Consider the following 25686-nt stretch of genomic DNA (forward strand, 5'->3'; position numbering starts at 1 on the left):
ACGTTAGTTTTTTATTAATTAATAAGTTTAGTTTTAGTTATATGTTTCATAACTTGCTCAAGGTACGATATACATTTTCGATGATTTCAAACAGTGTGTATTATCCATGGAATTGATATTAATGTTAACAGTGTCATCACTGGGAAAACTTTTAGCTTCAATGCAATACTGTGAATCTGCTCATCATACCATGATGTCAGGTAGATCATTTATCAATTAATTATGGATCCTCACCAAGAACCAGATTCTGATTACAGTTTCCAAACATCGCATTTAATTTTTGGTGGCAAACACAAAGTTAATAAATGATCTACAAGATATTTTAATATCTATCACTTCTCCCATCATATATATTAAGTTCTATAATATATTATGAAGTTTGAATGTTTTTTAGTGGTTATTAACGATTCACCCACTCACCCTCAAGTTTAATCTTGATAAGCTTTAATTTTTATGCTGGGTTAGGTTCCAAACATTCAAATAACTATTTAGTTAACCCGATCATAGTTTTCATCAGTGATAAGTCTTAATAAGATTTACACAAAGTTTCAAGTTGTTTTGAGTCTTGCGCTGTTATAAAATGTTTGATTATAGAGGGTCTATCACCAACACAAATCAAAAATGGAATTGAATCTTCTACGCTGAGCATTTTCAGCAATTAAAAAGTTGTTTATCTGGGTACCAGAATCCCAGAATCATAAGAAGATTACCTACGAGCGGGAGATGATGGTTACCACTCCTGACTTCTATTCTAGTACTTCCTATATAAATACGGGTATCCTTTTCTGTGATTTTCATGTACTGTCACACTAAATTTGAACGTCAAATCAATGTCATCATCAAAATGTCTTCATTATGCATGAGCCCAGAAGAAATTGATAAATCTGAACGTATATGCGAGAAGAAAACAGAAAAATCTTATGCTAAACGATACAGATGGACGGGCCGAGGAACTCAATGCTACGAAGGTTTCACCCTGTACGATAATATCCATGGTAGTGGAACTTATTTCATTGATGATGGACATTATATCTATTACGACGGGCTGTTCTATGCTAATAAATTAGAAGGTTATTGTCAGGTGAGGATACTTTTTATATTTATGGTGACTTTTCTGTACAAATTAACGATCAAGCCAATCTGGAACTATGGTATCCAGCTGTGAGGCTATTCAAAGCCTCCAAACTCCTAAATAAATCAACGAACTCAGTTAAAAATACTCTGCTACGCCCCATGTTAAGTGAGTAATAAAACACTCCACGATTACTCAAAAATAAAGACACTAGAAGATGAAATACATTAAAAAGAAGAAGTCAACCAAGTTTACGGACCTTTATCAGTACACAAAAGACTAAAAAGGAAACCTTTACACATTAAAATAAAACAATAATACGGAGAATTTTCAGTGGACAACTTCTCCATCAAATCATCTTCTATAATCATATTGTAATATTTTTCTTATTTATTTATCCGATTTGTATTCGTGAGGTGAATCGAAAAACCCTATACATACACTTAACTAACTTATAATTCATTTCTCACTAACACTTAACTAACTTGAATTATTTATTTAAATTCTTCGATTACTTTAGTAATTCGTTTTGTTCTCTACGACTATTTATTATAAACTAACTAAACGGTGCTACAGAAACTCTTTTTATATCCCAAAAGAGTTCTAATAGCTCTAGAAAATACCGAAACAAAACAAATGAATAGACCTTTCTAGGAATATTTCAAGAGAAACAATGTGAATAAACCGCTTGCTATGAAAAGTTATATAAACAACAAATATCTGATGCCGAATTTTAGAATTCCACTAAATCCAGGCAGTGACGGCTCCAGGAAAATAAAAAATATTTATTTCTGTTGTCTTCTTTAAACTCTTTATAATCGTTTCAGATATTCTACTCAGAACATGGTACGCATTTTCAAGGACTTTTCAAAGACAACAAAAGATTTGGACCTGGCGTTTTAACTTATAGTGATGGAAGACAAGATGTTGGAATATGGGATGGTTTTTCTTTGATTAGAACTGGAGAAGCTTTCCATTCACTCATTACCTGTTTGGCGAATACTAATAGTGGCCATCTTAAATTGATGAAATTCAGGTTAGTATGAATGTTATGAATTGTATCCAGATACTGGATGATGATTAAGACTTAAAAATACATTAAAAAGAAGGTTCAAATAAGATAGAAATACTAAAGAGAGGAAAAAGAAAATAGGATACGATCGGATCATGGGACCAGAAGAGATATAGATGAGAATTTAGGGTTAAATGTGTCATTCAAAAGAATGATTGATGGATAAAAGATGTTTGGAAATTAAGACATTAAATCGATTTTTCAAATTAGTTCTATGGGACTATATCTGCAAGTGAATAGCTCTTTTTCAAAGTAATTCAAATTGGAGATGATAGATTTATTCCACAAGTGTTAGAAATCAGTTAAAATGTTTTCTGATGTCCCAAAATGACATCTCTTCAGATGAGTTCTAAATTTGAGTACGAGGAAAAGTCAGATTAATAGGAAGGTTGAGGAATTGCCAAAAACTCGTTTGCAAAAATTATTAAAATTGCTGTGTAATCAAGTTGTCTTCTCTTTGGGTCCAACGCGTATGACCCCTTTTAAGATCATTGCGGCATGAGTATTAATTTACTCTTCGATTTTGAGGCACAAACTTTTTGTGGACGAATCCCTCAAAACAAATCTGATAAATTAGTTCTTTGAATTGGCCATCATTGATTATTGAAGTCTTCCTGGAGATACTCCCAAAGAGTCCATTTTTTTCAGTCCATAATCCAATTAACTAAAATTCAAACATATCCTCAGAATCGACGAGTTCTAAAATTTTCATCAGTTCTTGCAGAAGGCTTTCTGTTGCATGGTTTATCATCTATGGACTGTTGACTTTCTGAGAATGCTTCAAACCATAGAAACAGATATCTTATCTTTATTAGTGTTATTTATTCCAGGAATTTAGTGAATGTGTCTCCTACAGAGCTAGATGATGTGGCTAAAGAATTACTTATGTGTTTAGGGGCCGATGATAAAGTTTTGGAGAAATCGGACGAATTGTACAATACAAATATCAAAAATAGAAATAGTGTATTCTTCAACAAGTCCATGTATGATGAATATTATGCAAGAAAATCCTCTATCATAGAAGTATTGATCGAGGAATCTGACTCAAACATTCTAGTGGAGTAAGTTTCATCATATTCTCTATTCATTCCACTTTGTCTTTTTCGATGAGCGAAATATAGTATGTCTACACTAGAAGCGACTAAGTCAGGTATGTTAATATAATATGGAGCTAGAAAATTTATTCGTAAATATTTGAAAAGTTTACGTGTATGTGGAATTGTTAATTTTCAAATACAACAAGCTGTTTAAAAATTATACAAGACTCATCCAATGAAAGATTCATTTGCATATATTACGATGAGATTGTGAAATAAACTTTTATCAGCAATATGATCTCCCAGAGGTCGTTGGCGATTATGCCAGTCCAAGGTATCTTCAGGATGCGTCTAAAATGTATCTAAAATGTTTTTTGATCAATTGAGCCTGCAAGGTCCATGTTTCCACTCTGTACAGTAGTACTGATCACACATAACATTGATAACACATAACACAGATTGACAAATGCCCAAAGTTATTTCAATTCTGATCTTGATTTTTATCGGGGAAAATTAATGTTGTTCACGAAATAGTTCAAGACCTTATTCATTGCGATGTTTTTTGTAATAGGTTGAAACCTGAAGACGAGAAGAAGGAACTTGAGATGATTCAAAATAAATTGGATGAATTCGATAAACGTTTAGCAACGATTGAGAAGCAGATTGTGAAAATTGGTAGAGACAAAGATAAGATTCAGAGAATGCTCGATTTATGTAATAAATGTTGTTTAGTTGATGACAAAAACGAATCTAAGGCCGAGAACAATGTCAGTGACTCTATTAAATCGGAAGCCAGTGAGAATTTTTTATGTTTTAATAAGAAACACTCAGATTTACATTGATCACATTGGTCAACACAAAATTTATTTTCACTATGAACTATGAACTATGAACTATGAACTATGAACTATGAACTATGAACTATGAACTATGAACTATGAACTATGAACTATGAACTATGAACTATGAACTATGAACTATGAACTATGAACTATGAACTATGAACTATGAACTATGAACTATGAACTATGAACTATGAACTATGAACTATGAACTATGAACTATGAACTATGAACTATGAACTATGAACTATGAACTATGAACTATGAACTATGAACTATGAACTATGAACTATGAACTATGAACTATGAACTATGAACTATGAACTATGAACTATGAACTATGAACTATGAACTATGAACTATGAACTATGAACTATGAACTATGAACTATGAACTATGAACTATGAACTATGAACTATGAACTATGAACTATGAACTATGAACTATGAACTATGAACTATGAACTATGAACTATGAACTATGAACTATGAACTATGAACTATGAACTATGAACTATGAACTATGAACTATGAACTATGAACTATGAACTATGAACTATGAACTATGAACTATGAACTATGAACTATGAACTATGAACTATGAACTATGAACTATGAACTATGAACTATGAACTATGAACTATGAACTATGAACTATGAACTATGAACTATGAACTATGAACTATGAACTATGAACTATGAACTATGAACTATGAACTATGAACTATGAACTATGAACTATGAACTATGAACTATGAACTATGAACTATGAACTATGAACTATGAACTATGAACTATGAACTATGAACTATGAACTATGAACTATGAACTATGAACTATGAACTATGAACTATGAACTATGAACTATGAACTATGAACTATGAACTATGAACTATGAACTATGAACTATGAACTATGAACTATGAACTATGAACTATGAACTATGAACTATGAACTATGAACTATGAACTATGAACTATGAACTATGAACTATGAACTATGAACTATGAACTATGAACTATGAACTATGAACTATGAACTATGAACTATGAACTATGAACTATGAACTATGAACTATGAACTATGAACTATGAACTATGAACTATGAACTATGAACTATGAACTATGAACTATGAACTATGAACTATGAACTATGAACTATGAACTATGAACTATGAACTATGAACTATGAACTATGAACTATGAACTATGAACTATGAACTATGAACTATGAACTATGAACTATGAACTATGAACTATGAACTATGAACTATGAACTATGAACTATGAACTATGAACTATGAACTATGAACTATGAACTATGAACTATGAACTATGAACTATGAACTATGAACTATGAACTATGAACTATGAACTATGAACTATGAACTATGAACTATGAACTATGAACTATGAACTATGAACTATGAACTATGAACTATGAACTATGAACTATGAACTATGAACTATGAACTATGAACTATGAACTATGAACTATGAACTATGAACTATGAACTATGAACTATGAACTATGAACTATGAACTATGAACTATGAACTATGAACTATGAACTATGAACTATGAACTATGAACTATGAACTATGAACTATGAACTATGAACTATGAACTATGAACTATGAACTATGAACTATGAACTATGAACTATGAACTATGAACTATGAACTATGAACTATGAACTATGAACTATGAACTATGAACTATGAACTATGAACTATGAACTATGAACTATGAACTATGAACTATGAACTATGAACTATGAACTATGAACTATGAACTATGAACTATGAACTATGAACTATGAACTATGAACTATGAACTATGAACTATGAACTATGAACTATGAACTATGAACTATGAACTATGAACTATGAACTATGAACTATGAACTATGAACTATGAACTATGAACTATGAACTATGAACTATGAACTATGAACTATGAACTATGAACTATGAACTATGAACTATGAACTATGAACTATGAACTATGAACTATGAACTATGAACTATGAACTATGAACTATGAACTATGAACTATGAACTATGAACTATGAACTATGAACTATGAACTATGAACTATGAACTATGAACTATGAACTATGAACTATGAACTATGAACTATGAACTATGAACTATGAACTATGAACTATGAACTATGAACTATGAACTATGAACTATGAACTATGAACTATGAACTATGAACTATGAACTATGAACTATGAACTATGAACTATGAACTATGAACTATGAACTATGAACTATGAACTATGAACTATGAACTATGAACTATGAACTATGAACTATGAACTATGAACTATGAACTATGAACTATGAACTATGAACTATGAACTATGAACTATGAACTATGAACTATGAACTATGAACTATGAACTATGAACTATGAACTATGAACTATGAACTATGAACTATGAACTATGAACTATGAACTATGAACTATGAACTATGAACTATGAACTATGAACTATGAACTATGAACTATGAACTATGAACTATGAACTATGAACTATGAACTATGAACTATGAACTATGAACTATGAACTATGAACTATGAACTATGAACTATGAACTATGAACTATGAACTATGAACTATGAACTATGAACTATGAACTATGAACTATGAACTATAAACTATAAACTATAAACTATAAACTATAAACTATAAACTATAAACTATAAACTATAAACTATAAACTATAAACTATAAACTATAAACTATAAACTATAAACTATAAACTATAAACTATAAACTATAAACTATAAACTATAAACTATAAACTATAAACTATAAACTATAAACTATAAACTATAAACTATAAACTATAAACTATAAACTATAAACTATAAACTATAAACTATAAACTATAAACTATAAACTATAAACTATAAACTATAAACTATAAACTATAAACTATAAACTATAAACTATAAACTATAAACTATAAACTATAAACTATAAACTATAAACTATAAACTATAAACTATAAACTATAAACTATAAACTATAAACTATAAACTATAAACTATAAACTATAAACTATAAACTATAAACTATAAACTATAAACTATAAACTATAAACTATGAACTATGAACTATGAACTATGAACTATGAACTATGAACTATGAACTATGAACTATGAACTATGAACTATGAACTATGAACTATGAACTATGAACTATGAACTATGAACTATGAACTATGAACTATGAACTATGAACTATGAACTATGAACTATGAACTATGAACTATGAACTATGAACTATGAACTATGAACTATGAACTATGAACTATGAACTATGAACTATGAACTATGAACTATGAACTATGAACTATGAACTATGAACTATGAACTATGAACTATGAACTATGAACTATGAACTATGAACTATGAACTATGAACTATGAACTATGAACTATGAACTATGAACTATGAACTATGAACTATGAACTATGAACTATGAACTATGAACTATGAACTATGAACTATGAACTATGAACTATGAACTATGAACTATGAACTATGAACTATGAACTATGAACTATGAACTATGAACTATGAACTATGAACTATGAACTATGAACTATGAACTATGAACTATGAACTATGAACTATGAACTATGAACTATGAACTATGAACTATGAACTATGAACTATGAACTATGAACTATGAACTATGAACTATGAACTATGAACTATGAACTATGAACTATGAACTATGAACTATGAACTATGAACTATGAACTATGAACTATGAACTATGAACTATGAACTATAAACTATAAACTATAAACTATAAACTATAAACTATAAACTATAAACTATAAACTAAACTATAAACTATAAACTATAAACTATAAACTATAAACTATAAACTATAAACTATAAACTATAAACTATAAACTATAAACTATAAACTATAAACTATAAACTATAAACTATAAACTATAAACTATAAACTATAAACTATAAACTATAAACTATAAACTATAAACTATAAACTATAAACTATAAACTATAAACTATAAACTATAAACTAAACTATAAACTATAAACTATAAACTATAAACTATAAACTATAAACTATAAACTATAAACTATAAACTATAAACTATAAACTATAAACTATAAACTATAAACTATAAACTATGAACTATGAACTATGAACTATGAACTATGAACTATGAACTATGAACTATGAACTATGAACTATGAACTATGAACTATGAACTATGAACTATGAACTATGAACTATGAACTATGAACTATGAACTATGAACTATGAACTATGAACTATGAACTATGAACTATGAACTATGAACTATGAACTATGAACTATGAACTATGAACTATGAACTATGAACTATGAACTATGAACTATGAACTATAAACTATAAACTATAAACTATAAACTATAAACTATAAACTATAAACTATAAACTATAAACTATAAACTATAAACTATAAACTATAAACTATAAACTATAAACTATAAACTATAAACTATGAACTATGAACTATGAACTATGAACTATGAACTATGAACTATGAACTATGAACTATGAACTATGAACTATGAACTATGAACTATGAACTATGAACTATGAACTATGAACTATGAACTATGAACTATGAACTATGAACTATGAACTATGAACTATGAACTATGAACTATGAACTATGAACTATGAACTATGAACTATTATTTACGAACTATGATTTACGAACTATGATTTATGGACTATGATTTATGAATTATGAACTATGAATTATGATTTACAAACTATGATTTACGAGCTATGATTTTCGAACTATGATTTACGAACTACGATTTACGAACTGTGATTTATAAACTACGATTTACGAAGTATGATTCAAAAACTATGATTTATGAAATGTGATTTATGAACTACGATTTATGAATTATGATTTATGAACTTTGATTTATGAACTTTGATTTATTAACTATGAAAGTTACAGATATATTTTCAGTTTGTTCCTTTTTCGTAGCTACCGATAGTCAGCAGATGGATGGGATATATTCCAATATTTCAACAATAACTTGGAATTTAGGTGATGTCAGTATCATGTCGACCTTTTCAGAAAAGCGAGATGATATTGATCCGAACGTAAACGTGGATTTAGGTGACGAATTGAGTGATTCAGATAGTTGTACATGTATGGACGAAATGGGGATCGAGGATATAGGTAGGCTATAAGCTCATTCTTTTGGTTTTCTTCTAAAATTAAGTTTTTATGCTAAACACACTACAACCGATATACTGCAATTTGAGAGCTGCTATTCCAGTAACATATGAATAAACATTTCTAAACGGATTTAGCTTCATTGTTTCTCAGAATTATATCCATTAGGATCAATATCAAAGTTTTCAGCTCACCCCAAGAGGAGGAAACTAGATTTGAATTTCTTCACAATTCTTTTTGGTGAATCACTTTGTTAGGATCGTGAATCACTTTGTTAGGATCGAACACAAATTTCTCATTTCTGGGCATTCATTTTCTGCAGCGGATACGGACTTTGATCTCATTGGAAAACGGGTGCAAATTAAGCACTGTAGATGATGGGAACCCGAAAAAGCCTTCATTGATTTTAATAAAGGGTCATCCACATTCATTGACTCGTCCAAATTACGCTTCGCTAAATTATCTTGTCTGCGTGTCACCAAAAATGACCAGGGAATGTTTATTACAAAATCAGCGTCAATTATTTGATTCCATAAGGCTCTATTAACGTCATGAAGCCAGGAATGACAATAAAAAAAATTCGACAAGCTCTTCAACCTGGATCATCGGCAGTGACATTGAATGAGGCTACGAAAAAAGATCTGAAACCGATGTTGGAATTTTTATCCGAAGAAATCGTAAAGATATACAAGAAACTTCACTTACTGACCAATTTTTTCATTCTCAGTTTTGGCACTTATTTTCATTTATTTATCAATTTTCTTATAGTCAATTTGGAAAATAAACTGGATTGTATCTCCAATGAATACGCTTTTTACTCCATTATCGCTAATCAGTTGAGAGAAAAGAGAAATACACTTTCACATCATCTTAAAATTCGTGAAACGTTCAAATTCAGTAAAGTAACTCCATCTAACGTATTGGCATGGAATAACGAGCCCATCTTGATGAAAATATTGAAGCATAGCTTTCTTCTCAGAAGGACCGAGTATATGGTGAACTTTAACGTTTCTGATTTGTTGTCGGGATTAAGACAAGGATATGGTCCACCAGGTACGATGTAATAGTGTGAAAAACACGATATACAGAGTGATTCTGAATTCATGCCACAAAATTCATGAGAACCGGGGTCTTTTCAACAATAGACTGCCTATACTTTCTGTCTTGAGCATGGTACCTCCAACGTCGAACTCCTAGCTGAATTAGGTCCATCACAACGACCTCCAACCAGCGTGGTCTTTTACGAGTATCGATCAGAAGGCATGTTTCACCTCAGATGCGTTCCAAACATCTGTTTCAGCTCAGTATTCCTCCGGATCCTCCACGCACCGTTCTTGCAAATAAAGCTAAAAATCTTTCGTTTCCAGCAGTTCAAAATCCGCTCACTTGTCGTCATAGTCCATGTCTCGCATCCGTATGTGACTACCGGACAGATTATTGTCTTGTAAATTGTGAGCTTTAACATTCTCGAGAAGATCCCTCTAAACATAAGCGCTCTTCGGAGTGTCCAGACGCATCTATTACTCGCAGCAACTCTTGCATTTATCTCCTTTGTCACGTTATTATCTTCAGTTCCCTAGGCCCCAAAATATTTGTATTGGAGATATTCTCTGACTTGGAACGTGGCTTAGGAGGTCAGGGCTCTTCTCGAAGTTCTCATATACATGGTTTCTGTTCATTGATTTTGAGCCCTCTCGCTCCAGCTGCTGACTCGAGTTCCTCAACTACTCCCGAAAGATCTGATGACAGCATCATCCGTGTAGGCGAATTACTGCTTTAGTCTATTGTGAATAGTACCTCCAGGATGAGTTTGGATGTTACCAGCGGCACCTTCCAATGAAAAATTGAAAACTGTTATCGCTAGTGGGTTGCATTTACGCAAGGCTGTGTTCACAGTCAAAACTAGGCCTAGAGACCCCGATACCTTCATTCTGCTAGAGGAATTCCACATAGGTAAGGTTAGGTTAGATTAAGTTATGGGTTATGAAAGAGTTACTTAATTGGGCCACATTTTCTGCCTCAGTCTTTTAATGGAATTTCTCACACCAGTTCTCTCGAAAATGCACGATGATGATCCAGTTCACTTCAGTTGGACTGCCAGGCAACTTTAGATGCAGCATCTCCCAACGGTTGAATTGGTTCAGAAGGGCCCCAGCTTTGGCTTCCTCGATTTCCAGAGTTGAATCCTTGTGATTTCCGCCTATGGAGTTACTATGAAACAATAGTCTACACCCAATTTTGGTCACCACTTTCTAAGGGTGATATCTCAGAAAGGGGTAGGATGAGGAAACTTTCTAATAGAAAAGACCCATCTTTCTTACGAGCAATCACCTCCAGAATTTTGTCGCATGAATGTAGAAACACTCTGTATATCAAAATATTGATCGCGAGCATTGAAAAATCAATGAAATATAAATGATTGTATCTATTATTGATTTTAGGTGACATAGAAACTGCTTGTACTCAATTCTTCTATCAATGCTATATTGGAGATAATCATTCTGTGATAAATCATTTGAAAACACGTCACTTCGGTGTCAACGTCTCTGATGCTTTAGGGAATACTGGTATATTTTTTGCCACTGTTCGTAATAGGTGAATATCAAATCAATTCCATCGCTATCAACAATTTAATAGATTTAAACCTTGAGTATCGATTAACTACAAAAGAAAAGATGAAATAAGAAGATATGTGACATCCGGATGTAGTGAGATGAGCGAGGAATCGGCGAAGGAAATGGAGACACCACGAGGACAGAATGCCAGATGACAGGTTAGCAAAGATTGCAAAAAAGACCGGATACATCCCGACCACCAGGATAAGATGGAATGAAAGCTAGTCTTCCTCATCCCAGCTGCAGCTAGGCAACTATTGATGCAAACACGTACGATAATGAAGAAGAAGATATATAAAGTTCATGATTTTGACCTGAAAATACAGGTTTCAGCTCACCTTTCCTCACTAAATTGTTGTGGAGCTTACAAATACCTGGTCGAGGATTTCTAAACTTTCTGTGGCTGCTGTTCTCTACGTAGGCTTAGCAGGTTTTCCCATGCTTAAAACGAACTTTATTTTAGAGGGTTATTCGGTGGAGTTAACAGTAGAACGTCAACAATTTCATTAACTAAATTTCTATCACATCATCATGCTGATCGATGAATTTTTGAAGTTTTTTATAAATATCTAATCATAAGATTCACTCCAATGAGAAATTAAACAAACATTTAAATGATAAAAATAGTACAAATCACATATCTGGGAATGATCTTTGACTCGCAATTAAATTTGAACAAATTTAAGACCTCGCCGTCAGAAACTGGAGATTTGACTTTGTTTTCTAAGCTATATCAATACAAAAATAAGCTGTAATATGAAAAACAATAATTTAAATAGGAAATTTGCCAAACTTTAATATCGGATATCATAATAGAGCAGGACCGGCTTCACGGTCTAAACCTTTGTTCAAATTGATAATACATAGTTCAATATAGGAAGAAATGATGTAAAACAATCTTCAACTTTCCTTGACAATCAAGTTATTAAGAAAGAAAGGCAGTAAATTAGGAGAGATTGTGTTTGGAGCAGTTTATAATCAGTTTTGGAAACTTAGAAAGAAGCGATTTGGGTTTGAATGAATTCTCTCTTTTAGGTTGGATACTATAAAAATTCTAGCTCAATTCGGAGCAAATACTAATCAATTGAACGATGAATGCCTAACTCCTTTAAGTCTATCTGTTATCCTTTATTTAAGTGAAAAATATCAAGTCGACAATTACGAGAAAGCATTCATACCGGGAACTGTTGTATCCGAAGATGATGAAAAAGAAGGAAAAATTTGGTACCCCAGCAAATCTGTATTAGATGTAATGAATACAAGAAGAGGATCAGTTCGTTTTATGAGTAAATTAAGACTCCCTGTTTATAAATTATGACCGTTCATTGATTTTTTAATTTTATGAATATTGATCATATATTATTACAGCCAAGAAAAAGACGAAAAACAAGTCCAATTCTGAAGAAGACGTGGTAAATCATTCAGACTATATTTTCTCCACAAATTTTCCATGCTACAAACTTGAACCCATTAAGGCAGTTAGTGATTATTCTATACTTAGGTTCGATAGCTCTGGACTATCAAGTGCTTTAAAGGTGAAGAAACTTTTTGAATTTATCCAGCTTCTCCCTTTTTAGACCTTTTTAGAGTGAATCCAAATAAAAATATACAGTGACAATAAACAAAAGAAATGCTTTAAATATTTATAAATGATTATAGCTGCATTATTTTTCAAAATATTCCCTATTAAATCATTGTAGAAAAACGTTGACCTCGCAATTTACTATTGGGTGTCTCTAAAGAGGATGAGACACATCAAATCGATGTTTTGACTGTTCAAAAACGTTTCTGTTCAAACTGATGTGTAAGATCTCGCATTGGTGGAAAATGATGAAATGTCAAACTTTAAGATGGCAGTGTCAGATTTCACATATTCAAATCAATGTTGCCATATCTCACAACTTAAGTAGCAACCCTAATATGATGAACCGTTTTGATTTTAGATCTGTTTTGATATAAAATCAGTTCTTGAAAACGTTGATCTATTTTCCAGCTTCAGATGTAATGGAAACATTGATTTATGGAGGCTTCGTTCAACATCTCAATTTATAAAAGCTGGGTATCACGACTACAAAAACGAAGAAGTGAGGGAAAAAATATCATTGCTTCCGACATGCACCTGGAATATATCCATGACCTACCAGTACGCTTGGATCAATCTCAACTTCGACAGGGAAGATTCATAATCAATCTAATCTTCCAACCCTTAAAAACAAATATGGTAGCGAGAAGGATAGCACAGGATATGTTTCTTATGGAGACATAGATTGAATTTCTCATTTACTTCTGAACTGAACTGAATCAGTGATCTGAAACATTTGAAATTTTTAGCACGATTGTATGTGAAATGATGCTGGGGACTATGTACTCGTTATTTTTGAAATTCAAATTCATTCTAAAATAAGTGGAGGATCGCACAGTTTAAATTGTAGCAATTGAAAAGTGTGGGACTGTGACATAACATGGAAAAAAATATGACATGACAAGCTATGTCAAATATCTAAGAGGAAAATCCTCAAAGCACTAGTGATTAGGATAGATAGAAAACTAGAAAATATTTGGGGTTTGTTAGGTGAAAATTTTCGCAACCAATTATGACACCTTCTATCAAGTGCGCTGGAGCTCCATCGGACATAAAAAATAGAGATCTTCGCTCATTTAGCATTAGATCTTCCAGTATCTAGAATAATCTCTTTTTTTTCTTACAAGAGATTGTTGCTCATGGTATTAAAACTAGTTCTTGTACCCTAATATACTGTCTTATATGTGATGATTTGTCTCACAATTCCAATGTATGTCCACAGTTGGATTTTAGAGTTTTAACCCCAATTCCTCTATACAAAGCTTTTGTACACTCTCAGGGCTTTCGTGGCTTTAGCTCTAGAGAAGTTAAGCATCTTGTTTGTGTCCCAGGTATTTTCCACTTCCACTTGTCCGTTTAGCTGATGAGCCGATGTAATATTTTGGAAATAAACAATTTTAAAAGTCAATTTCTGTTCAAGATTATCGAAGAAACAATAGAAATTTTGTTAGAAAACGGAGCAAAACCATATTCAGGGAAATGTCCGATTCCAGTATTTCTGATGACACTTTATACAGAAAACGCTAGAATGGTTGAAAAATTTCTAGAATACGGAGCCGATGTTAACGTACTTACAGATAACGAGAAATTAAATGCCCTCCATATTATGGCCAGTGCTAAATGTGTTGTAGAAAATTTGGAAATATTTGAAATACTGATAAAATATGGTTGTAATCCCAATATAAAAGCTGAAGCCAATCATTGGGAAGGAATAAAAAATAAATTAACAAGTAAGAACACGTTTTAAGTAATTTTTCGAGCGTGCGCCCAGTCTATACCCGCCATAAAATCTCAACTTTTGCTACAATCTCTTGATCGTGGTTGTCATGAAGATTAGACAACTCGTGATGGAAGATGATGCAAATTCGGAACTTAATTATATACATTGTTGAAAGTTTATTAATTAAAAGGCAAAAAATCAACAATATTATAATTCAATTATCAATATTAATGTCCCGAGTGCATGTCAAATTGTCGATAATTTAATTTTCTCGAGTGCGCGAATGCGCACGAGAGGAAATTATGAGACAATTTGACATGCACGAGAGGGCATTTTGGCAGACTATTTCCTGAGAAAAATTTAATTTAAAATAAACTTGATTCTGTGTTTAAAATTTGTTATTCTTTAAATTATAATAAGAAGTGGTGGAAGCAGCATAGAAACACCATCGTCGGCCTCCAGTAAAGTTGTATATTCTAATTGCATTTTCAATAATTGTTCCTTTTCTTAAAATATAAAATTAAAACCAAATGATGTTTATTAATCCTAGACGAAAATTTGGCACTAGTGCAAATTATCGATAATTTGCACTAGTGCAGTATTATCGCTGAAATTTGATCGTTGCTAGGTAAACATAAAATATTACAGCTTTTTGGTTGGCTTAAATTTTTCGAAGGAAATAGTCACCATAACTTCACTAACTTAAATTATTCATTTAAATTCGTTGATTACTTTCATTTTCGTCTGTTCACTACGACTATTTATTATGAACTGAACTAAACTGCGCTACACAACTCCTTATATACCCCAGAAGATATCTAAAAACTTCTATAAAATAAAGAAACAAAACAAATGAATTAATTAACCTTCCTAGAAATTATTTAAAAAAAACTATGTAAATAAACCGCCTGATATAATGAGAAGCAAATCAAGATTCGCCGTATTCAGGAATTTTCTAATAGCCGTTTATAAGCGCTGTAGATAGAGGACGTTTTAGAATCGACAGTGGAATTTTAGTTTTTGTATTTATTGAGAGGAGAAACTGATTTAATTAAAATATGGAACGTGATGATAAAACAGAGTTAAACACTGGGTGGACAACGAAATATTGAACATATTAAAGCTTCTTTAGTTGGAACTTGATTTATCTGACAGAATTTAATGGATATTGAGCAAGCAATTAAATTTTCATCGATTAAAAGCGGGTTGATTGTCGCAATTAATTTTTGTGCTTCTAGATGTTTTTTTAGTAATTTTTCAGTGGAAGATGGAGCTTACTTGATACTAGGTTAGTCACTTAAAATATCGAAAAACAGTTGACATATTTCTTTTATTTCGTTGAAGTTGTCTGCAAAATAAAACATTTGTTTCAATATTTAACTGAGGTATGTATATTTAATATATTGAAATGTTTTTTACTATTTCTGTTTCAAGCATTTGTTGTTGAAGAATTTGAAGACGACGAGAAAAATCCATTACACACATTATGTCTCAGAACTGACTTCCATTCAGACAATTGTTATTATTTAGAAACTCTAGCGAAAGTACTTGTCAAGTCTGGGATTGATGTGAAAGAAACTTATTTGGGACAAGACGCACTAAGATTGGCAATGATATCAGGAAATGTGAATCTAGTTCGTATTTTGGTTAATCTGGATATCATAGATCCTTATAGGTAAAGACACAATTCATATATAGAGTGAAACCTTATGATTTATATATAAAGTGTAGTGATTATAGAATTAACACCTGAATTAACAAGAGATCGGTGATCCACTAACGGCTAATTATCTGTCTGAAGCATTTGAAACGCCTCGAACATGCCGTCACGCTGTAATCAGAACTTTCGGTAACGTTTTTATTCAGCTGCACAAAATATTTGGTCCTACATTATTCGACTACAACTCACAGTAAAGTATTACACCTATGAGTAATTTGGGTGAGATTTATTACGTACACAAGTTTTTTCTTGGCGTAGGGTGTTTAAGGAGGGCAGTTTCAGGACTTTCCTAGAAATTATTTAGAAGAAATGCTGTGAATAAACCGCAACAATAAACTGCAACAAAAAAAATAGTTACAAATTCGAGGTCTTCCATTTTCTTTACATTTATAAAAAATGTGAAAGGTGCCGCCCGAAAGCGACGCGCGAATTCGCCGAATTTTCAAAATTTCATAGTAGCTGAACAGGGCCGGTATAGGGAACCATTTTACGAATTTGTTTGTAACAATTTTATACGATAAACGTTGAGAGATATTCCTTCAGTTTTTGTCTTCAAGTCAGCCAGTAATTTTCCTGTAAACTTTTTATTCAAACTCAATAATTCATTTATCTGTTATAGAGTCAACAATAATGAAGGAAATGTCTTGACTTTTTTCTTCACCAATAGATTCATTAATATCCTTCCACTGGAAACTATGAAAAAAGTACTTGAAAATGTGGTGCACGAAAACGTCAGTCCATTGAATCCTGTGGGAGAATACGAAAACGTTGCTGATTTTATAAAGAAGAATCTGACGATAAAACAAAAGTCCACGAAACAAGAAAAGCAGGTATGGATGTAATGAGCTACATCTTCTTCTTAAGTACCATACACTTTACAGCATGTAGGTGTTCTCTTGTTCAAAACTAATCATTTATCTGAAGGCCCTCTCTTTCAGTCGATCTTTCCCGTCAGTATAAGCTTGAGATTCGAATATTTTGGTCCTCGCAGGATGTGTTCCAAATAAGATATGATCCATGGGATCCGCAGAAGTCTGCGCAAAATCCACATTTCCATTGCTTCTGTTCTGTTTAAGGATCTCACTTTCAGGAACCACGTCTCCATACCATACAAAAGGATTGGCCAAATATAACAATTTATCACCTTCAATCTAAGGTTTAGTGATACTTTTCGGCGGATTAGGAACGTATTAAACTTTGTAAAGCTGTTTTTGCAATTGCTATCCGAGTTTAACTTCCTCGTCGCGATCTCATGTTGCTGTTAGAGCAGCTTATAAAATCTAAAATTTACCTTCTATTTACAAAGTTTCTGTAGACTTTGCCGGTCTCTCTTATACAAGGCTCTTGTTAATAATCCTCATTTATCAATTTCTGTTGGATCTCTCCTCGTCAACTGCTTTCTAAAGCGGCAGTGCCTCATGAGGAATCCACTAACAAGAATGTCCGATACGATTTTTGATTATAACTACATTTAAGTTTTGAAAGAATTTTTTTGAGTGATTCTACAATACCAGAACGCTCTTCTGGTTTTCACGTTCTCTCGAAACTTTTCTGCTATAATCATTCACAATTCAAACCTCGTGAGGCTGGAAAGCCACAGGTTGTGTGTGAGAAAACTACTTTTACTTTATATCTTTTCTTTTCCAGTTTTTTTTTCCTATCAATTTCGTCGGAGGGTATCATTCTTGTTTTCATTGTGATATTTGAACGTTCCAAGGTTCTTTCGGATACGTTTCCACATTTTTCATAATTCATTTATCATGAGTCAATTTTCCAATTCCTCTTTACTGCCTTTTTTAGTATATTGGTATAATTCTACCAATATTCTACTCCAAATTTGTTCTTCTCCATATTTTATCAGTTTAGCCTCTATTTCATCTTCTCCATTGGTTTTCCCATTACTCAGTGTTCTTATTTCTTCTTCTACTTCATTTTTAGTTGGACATTATACTTCTTCTTGTTTTGTATTCCTGAATTTCCATCTATCATATATTTTAGTTTCATAGAACTATTTCCATATATTCCCTATTAATTCAGGATCATTTTGTATTATAACATTTTTATCTCTTATTCCTTTTACTTTTGGGTAGTGGTTCGATGTTTCATCTCTTTATAAAATTGTTTCATGTTTGTTTTATTTCTCTCTTTTTATATTTGCTATGTTTCTGTACCTCTAATAATCTCTTCTGCTCTTTTTTTCTCTTTTATAGATCCATTATATTTTGTATGGCTTCTTGAGACTTCAAAATGAAAGATTCCTCTGCCGTTCTTCGATGGAGAAAACTACTTTCTTGGCTAATGCCTCGACGAATATTAAATCACATCTCCTCTTAAGATTGTGATGTCAATAGACTTTTTGATCGATATTAACATCCTCAATGGCTCGTAATTACAAGAAGTTGTCACTAATGAAAAGTTCGACGTTATTACGATTTATCAGAGGGGTATAACAAACCCTCGTTCGGGCGGGAGACCCAAACTGAAGACAACATCTGAGAGCCTCGTTTTTTGGTTCATGTAGTTTAATGTTCCTCAGTGAATGTTATCTGGCGCCATCATCACTCCAACTGCGAACCACTGCTCGCAGAAGATTTAATTTCATTTGTTTTTGCTGAAATCTAGTTCGCAACATCACCCATTTCCTTAAACTTCACCATCCAAAGCCTATGTTGTATATTGTTCAGATGCAGATTCACCTCTAATGTTGCGTTGTATCAATCATTTCTGTATTTTAGTTCTTTCTACTATTTAAAAACTTGATTATAGTTTGACTTCGTGTTAAGTACATTTAGATTGTCTTTCTTCTTGTTTCCTTCAAGTTTCTTTGGTATATTGGGGTATTTCGTCTTCCCAGCTTGGTACCTTTTCATATTCGGTAATCATAGTCTTTGGTGCATTTATAACAAACTGACTTTTCTCTCTACAGTATCTCTTCACGTGCCTATATCTACAGCAACTGTAGTACATAGCTACAGACATGTAGTTTTGCTGTTTCTAGTATAATAGCTTCCACATTCCATGGGTTCCTGCACGGTTTTCCCGACAGTATCTTCGGGTTGTCTATGTCTTGTTTCTATTGATTTTCCAACTCTTTGTTCTTGTGTTTGATCTCTAATTTGTCGATGACTGCTGTCTTTTTGAGTATATGTTAATGTTTGTCCTTCGTCCCTCCATGTCTTGTGGTTTGATGATCCTCTTCAGTTCATTCATCGTCTTGTTTTGTATTCCGTTATCATTTTCGTCTTTCAGATTTATCATCTTCCTGGTGTTGTCCACTATTTTATCCGTTTCTTTAGTTTCTGCTCAATTGATTTCGATGCTAGTTCTGCATATGCCGTCTCAGTGATGGGAACTGGTTTGCAGAATGTTCTTTGTTGTTTTTTTCTGACTTTTCTGTCAGTAGCTTGTGGATTTCTCCATTGGTTCAGTGTATTATAATTAAAGTAACTATCCATCAATTTGAGCATTTTAGAAACAAGATGTGAAATCGAACAATCATATTAAACTGATTAAAAAGAACATTCAAGTGATGCACAAATTGGAGGAATTCGTAGGAGTGCAGACCAGGCGCAAAATTTTAGAGAGACTTGCTTTGCTCTTCACTGAAGTTTTGTACGACTGTGCAGAAGCTGACTTGTTGCACAAAGAATCAATTAAACCTATAGCATTGTATGTTTTCCCTGAAACCTTTCTAAAGAATCTCAAGATACTTTTCAACCATGGAAAAATTCATGAATTTAGATTTGATATTGGATTGATTCGTGATGTGATCGATTTCTTGCTTGAAAATTGTAAGTTTCCTCCCATTAAATCTAAAAAACAATTCCAAAAACAGCGTTCCAAAAATGATGTGCAGTACCAAAGCACTGGCGTACCTTCTGCAGAAGAATTTTTGAAATCCATCGAAAATATGGATTTTAGGAATAAGGAGATTGCCAAAAAGAGGGTAAGTAATAATATAACAAATATATAAATGTTTTTTTTTCAGGGTAGTTATTTTATACTTTGAATTATTGTAATTGGTTATAAGTTTTGTTGCTTTGAATATATAGACGAAATATTCCAATTTCTTCTAGTATGATCAACTAATTCTATAATAACTAAATGTGTTTTTTTTCAGTACAATCTTTTTCCTCCTGGCTTGGATGATCCAAAAAGGTACAGCGTATGTATCGAATGCTTCAAACCTGTAAATGAATTTGTTTGTCCCGTATGCCAACAAATATATTTTTGCACCGAAAGATGTTTCCAGAAACATCAAAAAAGAAAATCTGACAAACATCTTTGCGGTATAAACATATTCAATAGAAGAAGCCCATCCCAAATGATTATAGGTAAAATTCCAGATACTTTTCTGGAAAAATAGTTATTTTTTCGAAAAATAGAGTTACTTCCAGCAATTAATAGCTCGTCCTGTATGGAACTTGCGTATGACAAAGTTAGTCTTATCTATCTACGCGGTCTTCAAATATTTTCTCTCTTACCCTCTTGCTTTTACATTCTAGGGTAGTTTGGTGCGACTCAAATTGAGCGAATCTTCAAACTAAAAAAGAGAGCTGTTAAATATTTACTCTTTAGCCTTTTTTATCTTTGAATCCGTTTACCTCATTCGTAAGCACACTTCTCCACGTTTAGAAGTAGGGCTCAATATTTTACAATTTAATAAAATGCATAATCATTTGCCAATTGAAATCAAATCGATATCATCTCTTTATTTTATTTGTTCAATTTTTATTTAGTTATTTTTATGTTTGTTTTCCATTTTCTACAAGATTTTATCTACAAATTGTAACAATTTTTTGACAATAAATCATTTCTTTCTTTCTCTATCCCTTAATGTAGTTGCATACGAGTTCTCTTTGATGAAATTATATCATACATACTTCTTAAGGTTAGTATATACCACTTGAACCAGAAACATGATGCGGCGCCAAGCTCAATTCTCCGTGAATATGTATGGAGTTTGTAGCATCGAAATGTTTCTCTATTTATGTCAAACACCATCAGCTCGCGACGAAATGAACATTGGACCACGTTAAGTAATAACTGTTTAGACCATCATATGTGAGACTTTTGTAAAAATCTCTTCTATCAGTCTTAAACGAATTCAGCTCATATTTCTCGACTTAGTTTCAATTGAGAACGATTACCAATCAATGCCGATGCTTACATTCGAACCTTGAACCACAGAATCAAACACCTTTCATTATTTTAGCTATGCATGATTGGAAGTTCATCATAAAAGACATTTTTCCACTTTAGCGTGCTAAGAACATTCTTTTCAATTGTATGTTATGACCAGAGTTTATTATAAAAGTCACTAAATCATCTCATGAAGAAGAATTCAATACCTACGCAAATTAAAAATTATATTTAATTATGTTTTTGTATGGATACAAATCACATTCTATCGATTTTATACAAAGATGTTTCGTGAAAATTTCCTTCAGAATATCGTTCCAACTGCTCAATATTAACTCACAACTCACAAAATCTATCAATGGCTAGACTTGTTTGACCAAAAATATATTGATCCTTGCAATTCTTAACTAATTAATTTGTTCTATGTTCTATTTCTTACGTTCCTCCTAGTCCCCGGGTCTGGGATCTCTCATCGACATTCATTCTGTATTCTTCAGTGGCCAGAAAACACTCACAACTCCCAATATGTAGTTAAGAATGAATAGGATAGCCTTCAGTAAGACTTTTTTTAGGTCTCATGGATTTGTTCTATTTATCTCACGATCAAAAAAATACGTCAAAAAAGTGGTCTAAATATGATATGGGAGAAAATTTATTGACAGGCCAACGCGAACAAGCCTCATATGGTAGAACTTTTACAAAAACTGTTGATTCTGATATGCGCGTCCATATGGACTTTGAAGGAAAAGTATGTAAATACAGTAATTAGAAAAAAGTGAATTTATCTTCGCTATGACGATGAATTCACCGAGGAATTTAGTCATAGTCTTCGTCATAGTTTTCCTTTCAAAAGATCGTGGGTGACATTTTTCTGACCAGGGGTGAAATTTTCTCACAGAAGTAGCAGCAATATTTTGTGAATCCTGAATTTTATTGAGAGGATTCGGCCGATTTTTCCCTTTCATGTTAACAGAGTTTGCAACTGGAATTGATGGTAAGTCATTCACATTTACCAACAGGATAACTTTCAAACTTGGTTTCGACGAATCAATAAACAGTCTTGGTCACAAGGCATCTTGAGCTCTGCATTATAGGCTCGATTGTATGGACCTATAAGAAGATATTTTTAAGCCTTTTCCATTAAGCTTAAGAAGGAAGAGACTTAGTAAGGCATAGACCTAAAGAATGAATTGAAATGAAAAATAACTGAATAAAATTGAGAATTAGGTGAAAGGGATATCTCAATGAAATGCTAAATGATGGAACAATAGGAAATGAGAAAGACGAGTTTGGAGAAGAAAGAACCAGTCTTGGTAGTGGAAACCATCAAGAATAGAAGTTGAGGATATACTATCAACAGTGCTGTTTAACAGGAGAGTGGAAGGAATTTGATTAACTTCAACTAATTGGAAGTGATGACAGATCAAAACAGGGAGTATAGATTTGATGAAGTCTAGGAGAATATCTGGGAATGACGTGAAGTAATTGGCGAGAAGGAACAAAACGGTTCTAAAAGGATTATTACGATCAAAAAATTTTTTGATAAGCTGAATTCGAAGTTGTGCTCACTAGCATAAAATTTGAAAATGTTTGTTTCAGAGATCTAGAAGGACGAGTAGAGTCAACAAACAAGTTTATTCCAAAGCTATGAGGGAGAGGTGGAGCGATTCCGAACACGAAATTAAGACACGAGATCAGGGAGCTAAAAAATCGAGAACCGGCAAGAAGTTTAAGAAACTCAGAAAAGGTGAATCGAATATAAGATATTTCCTATGTATAAGGTATTTTTTAACTAAACATGAATGTAAAAGATACGATTTTTTTCAAAACAAAATAAAAAAGTTCGAATCAATATCCTTGGAAATACTGAATTATCTTAACGGAAGAACGACTTCTCATAGGTTGCCAATACTTGGTTCTATAGTGCGACTATTAGACGAGGAAGGTTCAAGAAGTACCTGGCCCAACAAGAAAAAACACAAAAATTTTTCACCGATGTTCAATAAGTTCGATACTCTCCTTATAATAAGATTTGTCAAGCCTCCTCAAAACAAGCAGCTATGTTTTCAAGTCTTGAAACAGAAAATAATCCGAGGGAGCTAAATCTGGCGAATTCAAACATTCATTAATTAATTTTGATCTTTTTTATCCCACGTGCATTCCAAAAAACCGACGCCCTAATCTTGCTTGCAGATGGAAGGGTCTTTTAACTTCTTTGGAGCCGGACCTCCATCTTTTTAGTCCATTGTTTTGATTTTTTTGCTTTGGGTGTGTAGTGATGAGCCCAAGCTTCATCCATGGTTATAAAACGGTTTTATTTCTGTAAAAAATTGCGAAACACTCGATGGAAACATCTTCTCGTCGCTGCTTTGGTTCTATTGTGAGCAAACGCAGCACGTATCTGTGGACAGCTTTCTCATGACTAAATTTTCAGTTAATTTAGCCGCGATGCTGGTCTTTTCAGGTCGTACGACTTCGTTTAAACTCAATATTTTACTGTTGTTAACGAAAAAGTCTCATCCAGAGTTCACTATTGATGGCTGCCAAACAAAGACTATTCAACGTGGCTTCTTCAAACTTGAAACTACCTCCATCTCTAAGTCAGGCCAAGTACTTCTGGTATCCTCTCAGATTCGATTTCTTCAACAAATTGTACTGATTTGAGTTTAATTTTGTTTATTAAGGTGATGATTCTGATGGAACTGATAGTTTTGACAACGATGTTAAAAGTGGAAAAACTAAGCGCGGTGGTAGAACAAAATATGAAGACGAGAATCGAAAAAAAATTGAAAAATCGGAAAAAAATGACTTCGTTGGACGTGTTGATAAACGGGTCGAAAATAAAATTCAACGAGATAAAAGTGAGAGTAAATATAAAAAACCAGTCGCTTATAATGAGAACGTTTCAAAACAAGTTTCTACGTTGGATAAAAAGCGATATGAAAAACCTTTAGATATGAGACAACAAGCTAATTTAAGAAACGTAGCGCTGCTTAATAAACAAGGTCGTTCAGAACTAGATGATAATTCAAGAAAATTAGGTCTCAATAATAAAAATATCGCATTTGCTACATTACATGGTAAACAAGATCCAGAAATACCTGATAATACCTTGAAATTTGATCACCTTCCACCAAAATCGATATTCTTTCTAGAAATCTTGAGTAAATTATTACCAGAAGTGGATTTACACGAGATAATTTTCCCTTATATATGCTACGAAAATGGGCATCTCTATTATTTATTCAAAAATAGTGAATATTTTTGTAAAAATTATAGTATGAATTGAAATTCTGGAGTTTAATTTTCAAATCAATCAACTATCCTCACAGTTAATACTTAAAATCTTTTTATTATAAGATGTAAGAGAAACTAGAATCGTCTGCAAAAAAACATATTTTACCAATGATGTCTAGGTAGTCTAGTACTGAGCCTTGGAGCACTCCACATTCTATAAGTTTGCAAGAAGACATCGTTGTATAAATCTTTACAAGCTGACTTCTGTTGTTAAGCCATTACTCAAACCATGCAAACCTTAATGTCATTAATTGTATTGCGAAGCTCTGCTAAAACTATGGGCTTAAAGAAGAAACTGTGTGAGTTAGCATTAGCAACAGGGAGATATGAGAAGGAGTTATAGA

General features: G+C 32.4%; 2 protein-coding genes across 5 annotated transcripts in view; one reads left to right on the forward strand and one right to left on the reverse strand.

Moving 5' to 3' along the window:
- The window catches only part of LOC130890739 (4-hydroxyphenylpyruvate dioxygenase), a 30089-nt gene extending 17504 nt beyond the window's left edge, over nucleotides 1-12585 (reverse strand). Inside the window, exon 1 of the mRNA XM_057794997.1 lies at nucleotides 12220-12585. The gene's annotated coding sequence lies outside the window, so the exon portion shown is untranslated. The remainder of the gene's footprint in view (nucleotides 1-12219) is intronic.
- Nucleotides 816-25336, forward strand: LOC130890738 (uncharacterized). 4 transcript variants are annotated; one of them, XM_057794993.1, is made up of 17 exons: nucleotides 816-1081; nucleotides 1900-2108; nucleotides 2975-3205; nucleotides 3753-3976; nucleotides 9072-9269; nucleotides 10035-10319; nucleotides 11708-11861; nucleotides 12917-13167; nucleotides 13250-13416; nucleotides 14884-15193; nucleotides 16618-16858; nucleotides 17523-17733; nucleotides 20376-20849; nucleotides 21024-21237; nucleotides 22618-22793; nucleotides 23645-23792; nucleotides 24730-25336. In XM_057794993.1, the coding sequence occupies exons 1-17, from the start codon at nucleotides 845-847 to the stop codon at nucleotides 25332-25334; spliced, it is 4335 nt and encodes a 1444-aa protein (XP_057650976.1). In that variant the 5' UTR covers nucleotides 816-844; the 3' UTR covers nucleotides 25335-25336. The 4 variants fall into 4 exon arrangements, with proteins under 4 accessions (XP_057650976.1, XP_057650977.1, XP_057650978.1 ...); XM_057794994.1 differs by having other exon boundaries at nucleotides 17571-17733; XM_057794995.1 differs by having other exon boundaries at nucleotides 13019-13167.
- The last annotated feature ends 350 nt before the right edge of the window (nucleotides 25337-25686 follow it).

Source organism: Diorhabda carinulata, chromosome 2 (assembly GCF_026250575.1).
Source record: "Diorhabda carinulata isolate Delta chromosome 2, icDioCari1.1, whole genome shotgun sequence".
NCBI lineage: Eukaryota > Metazoa > Arthropoda > Insecta > Coleoptera > Chrysomelidae > Diorhabda > Diorhabda carinulata.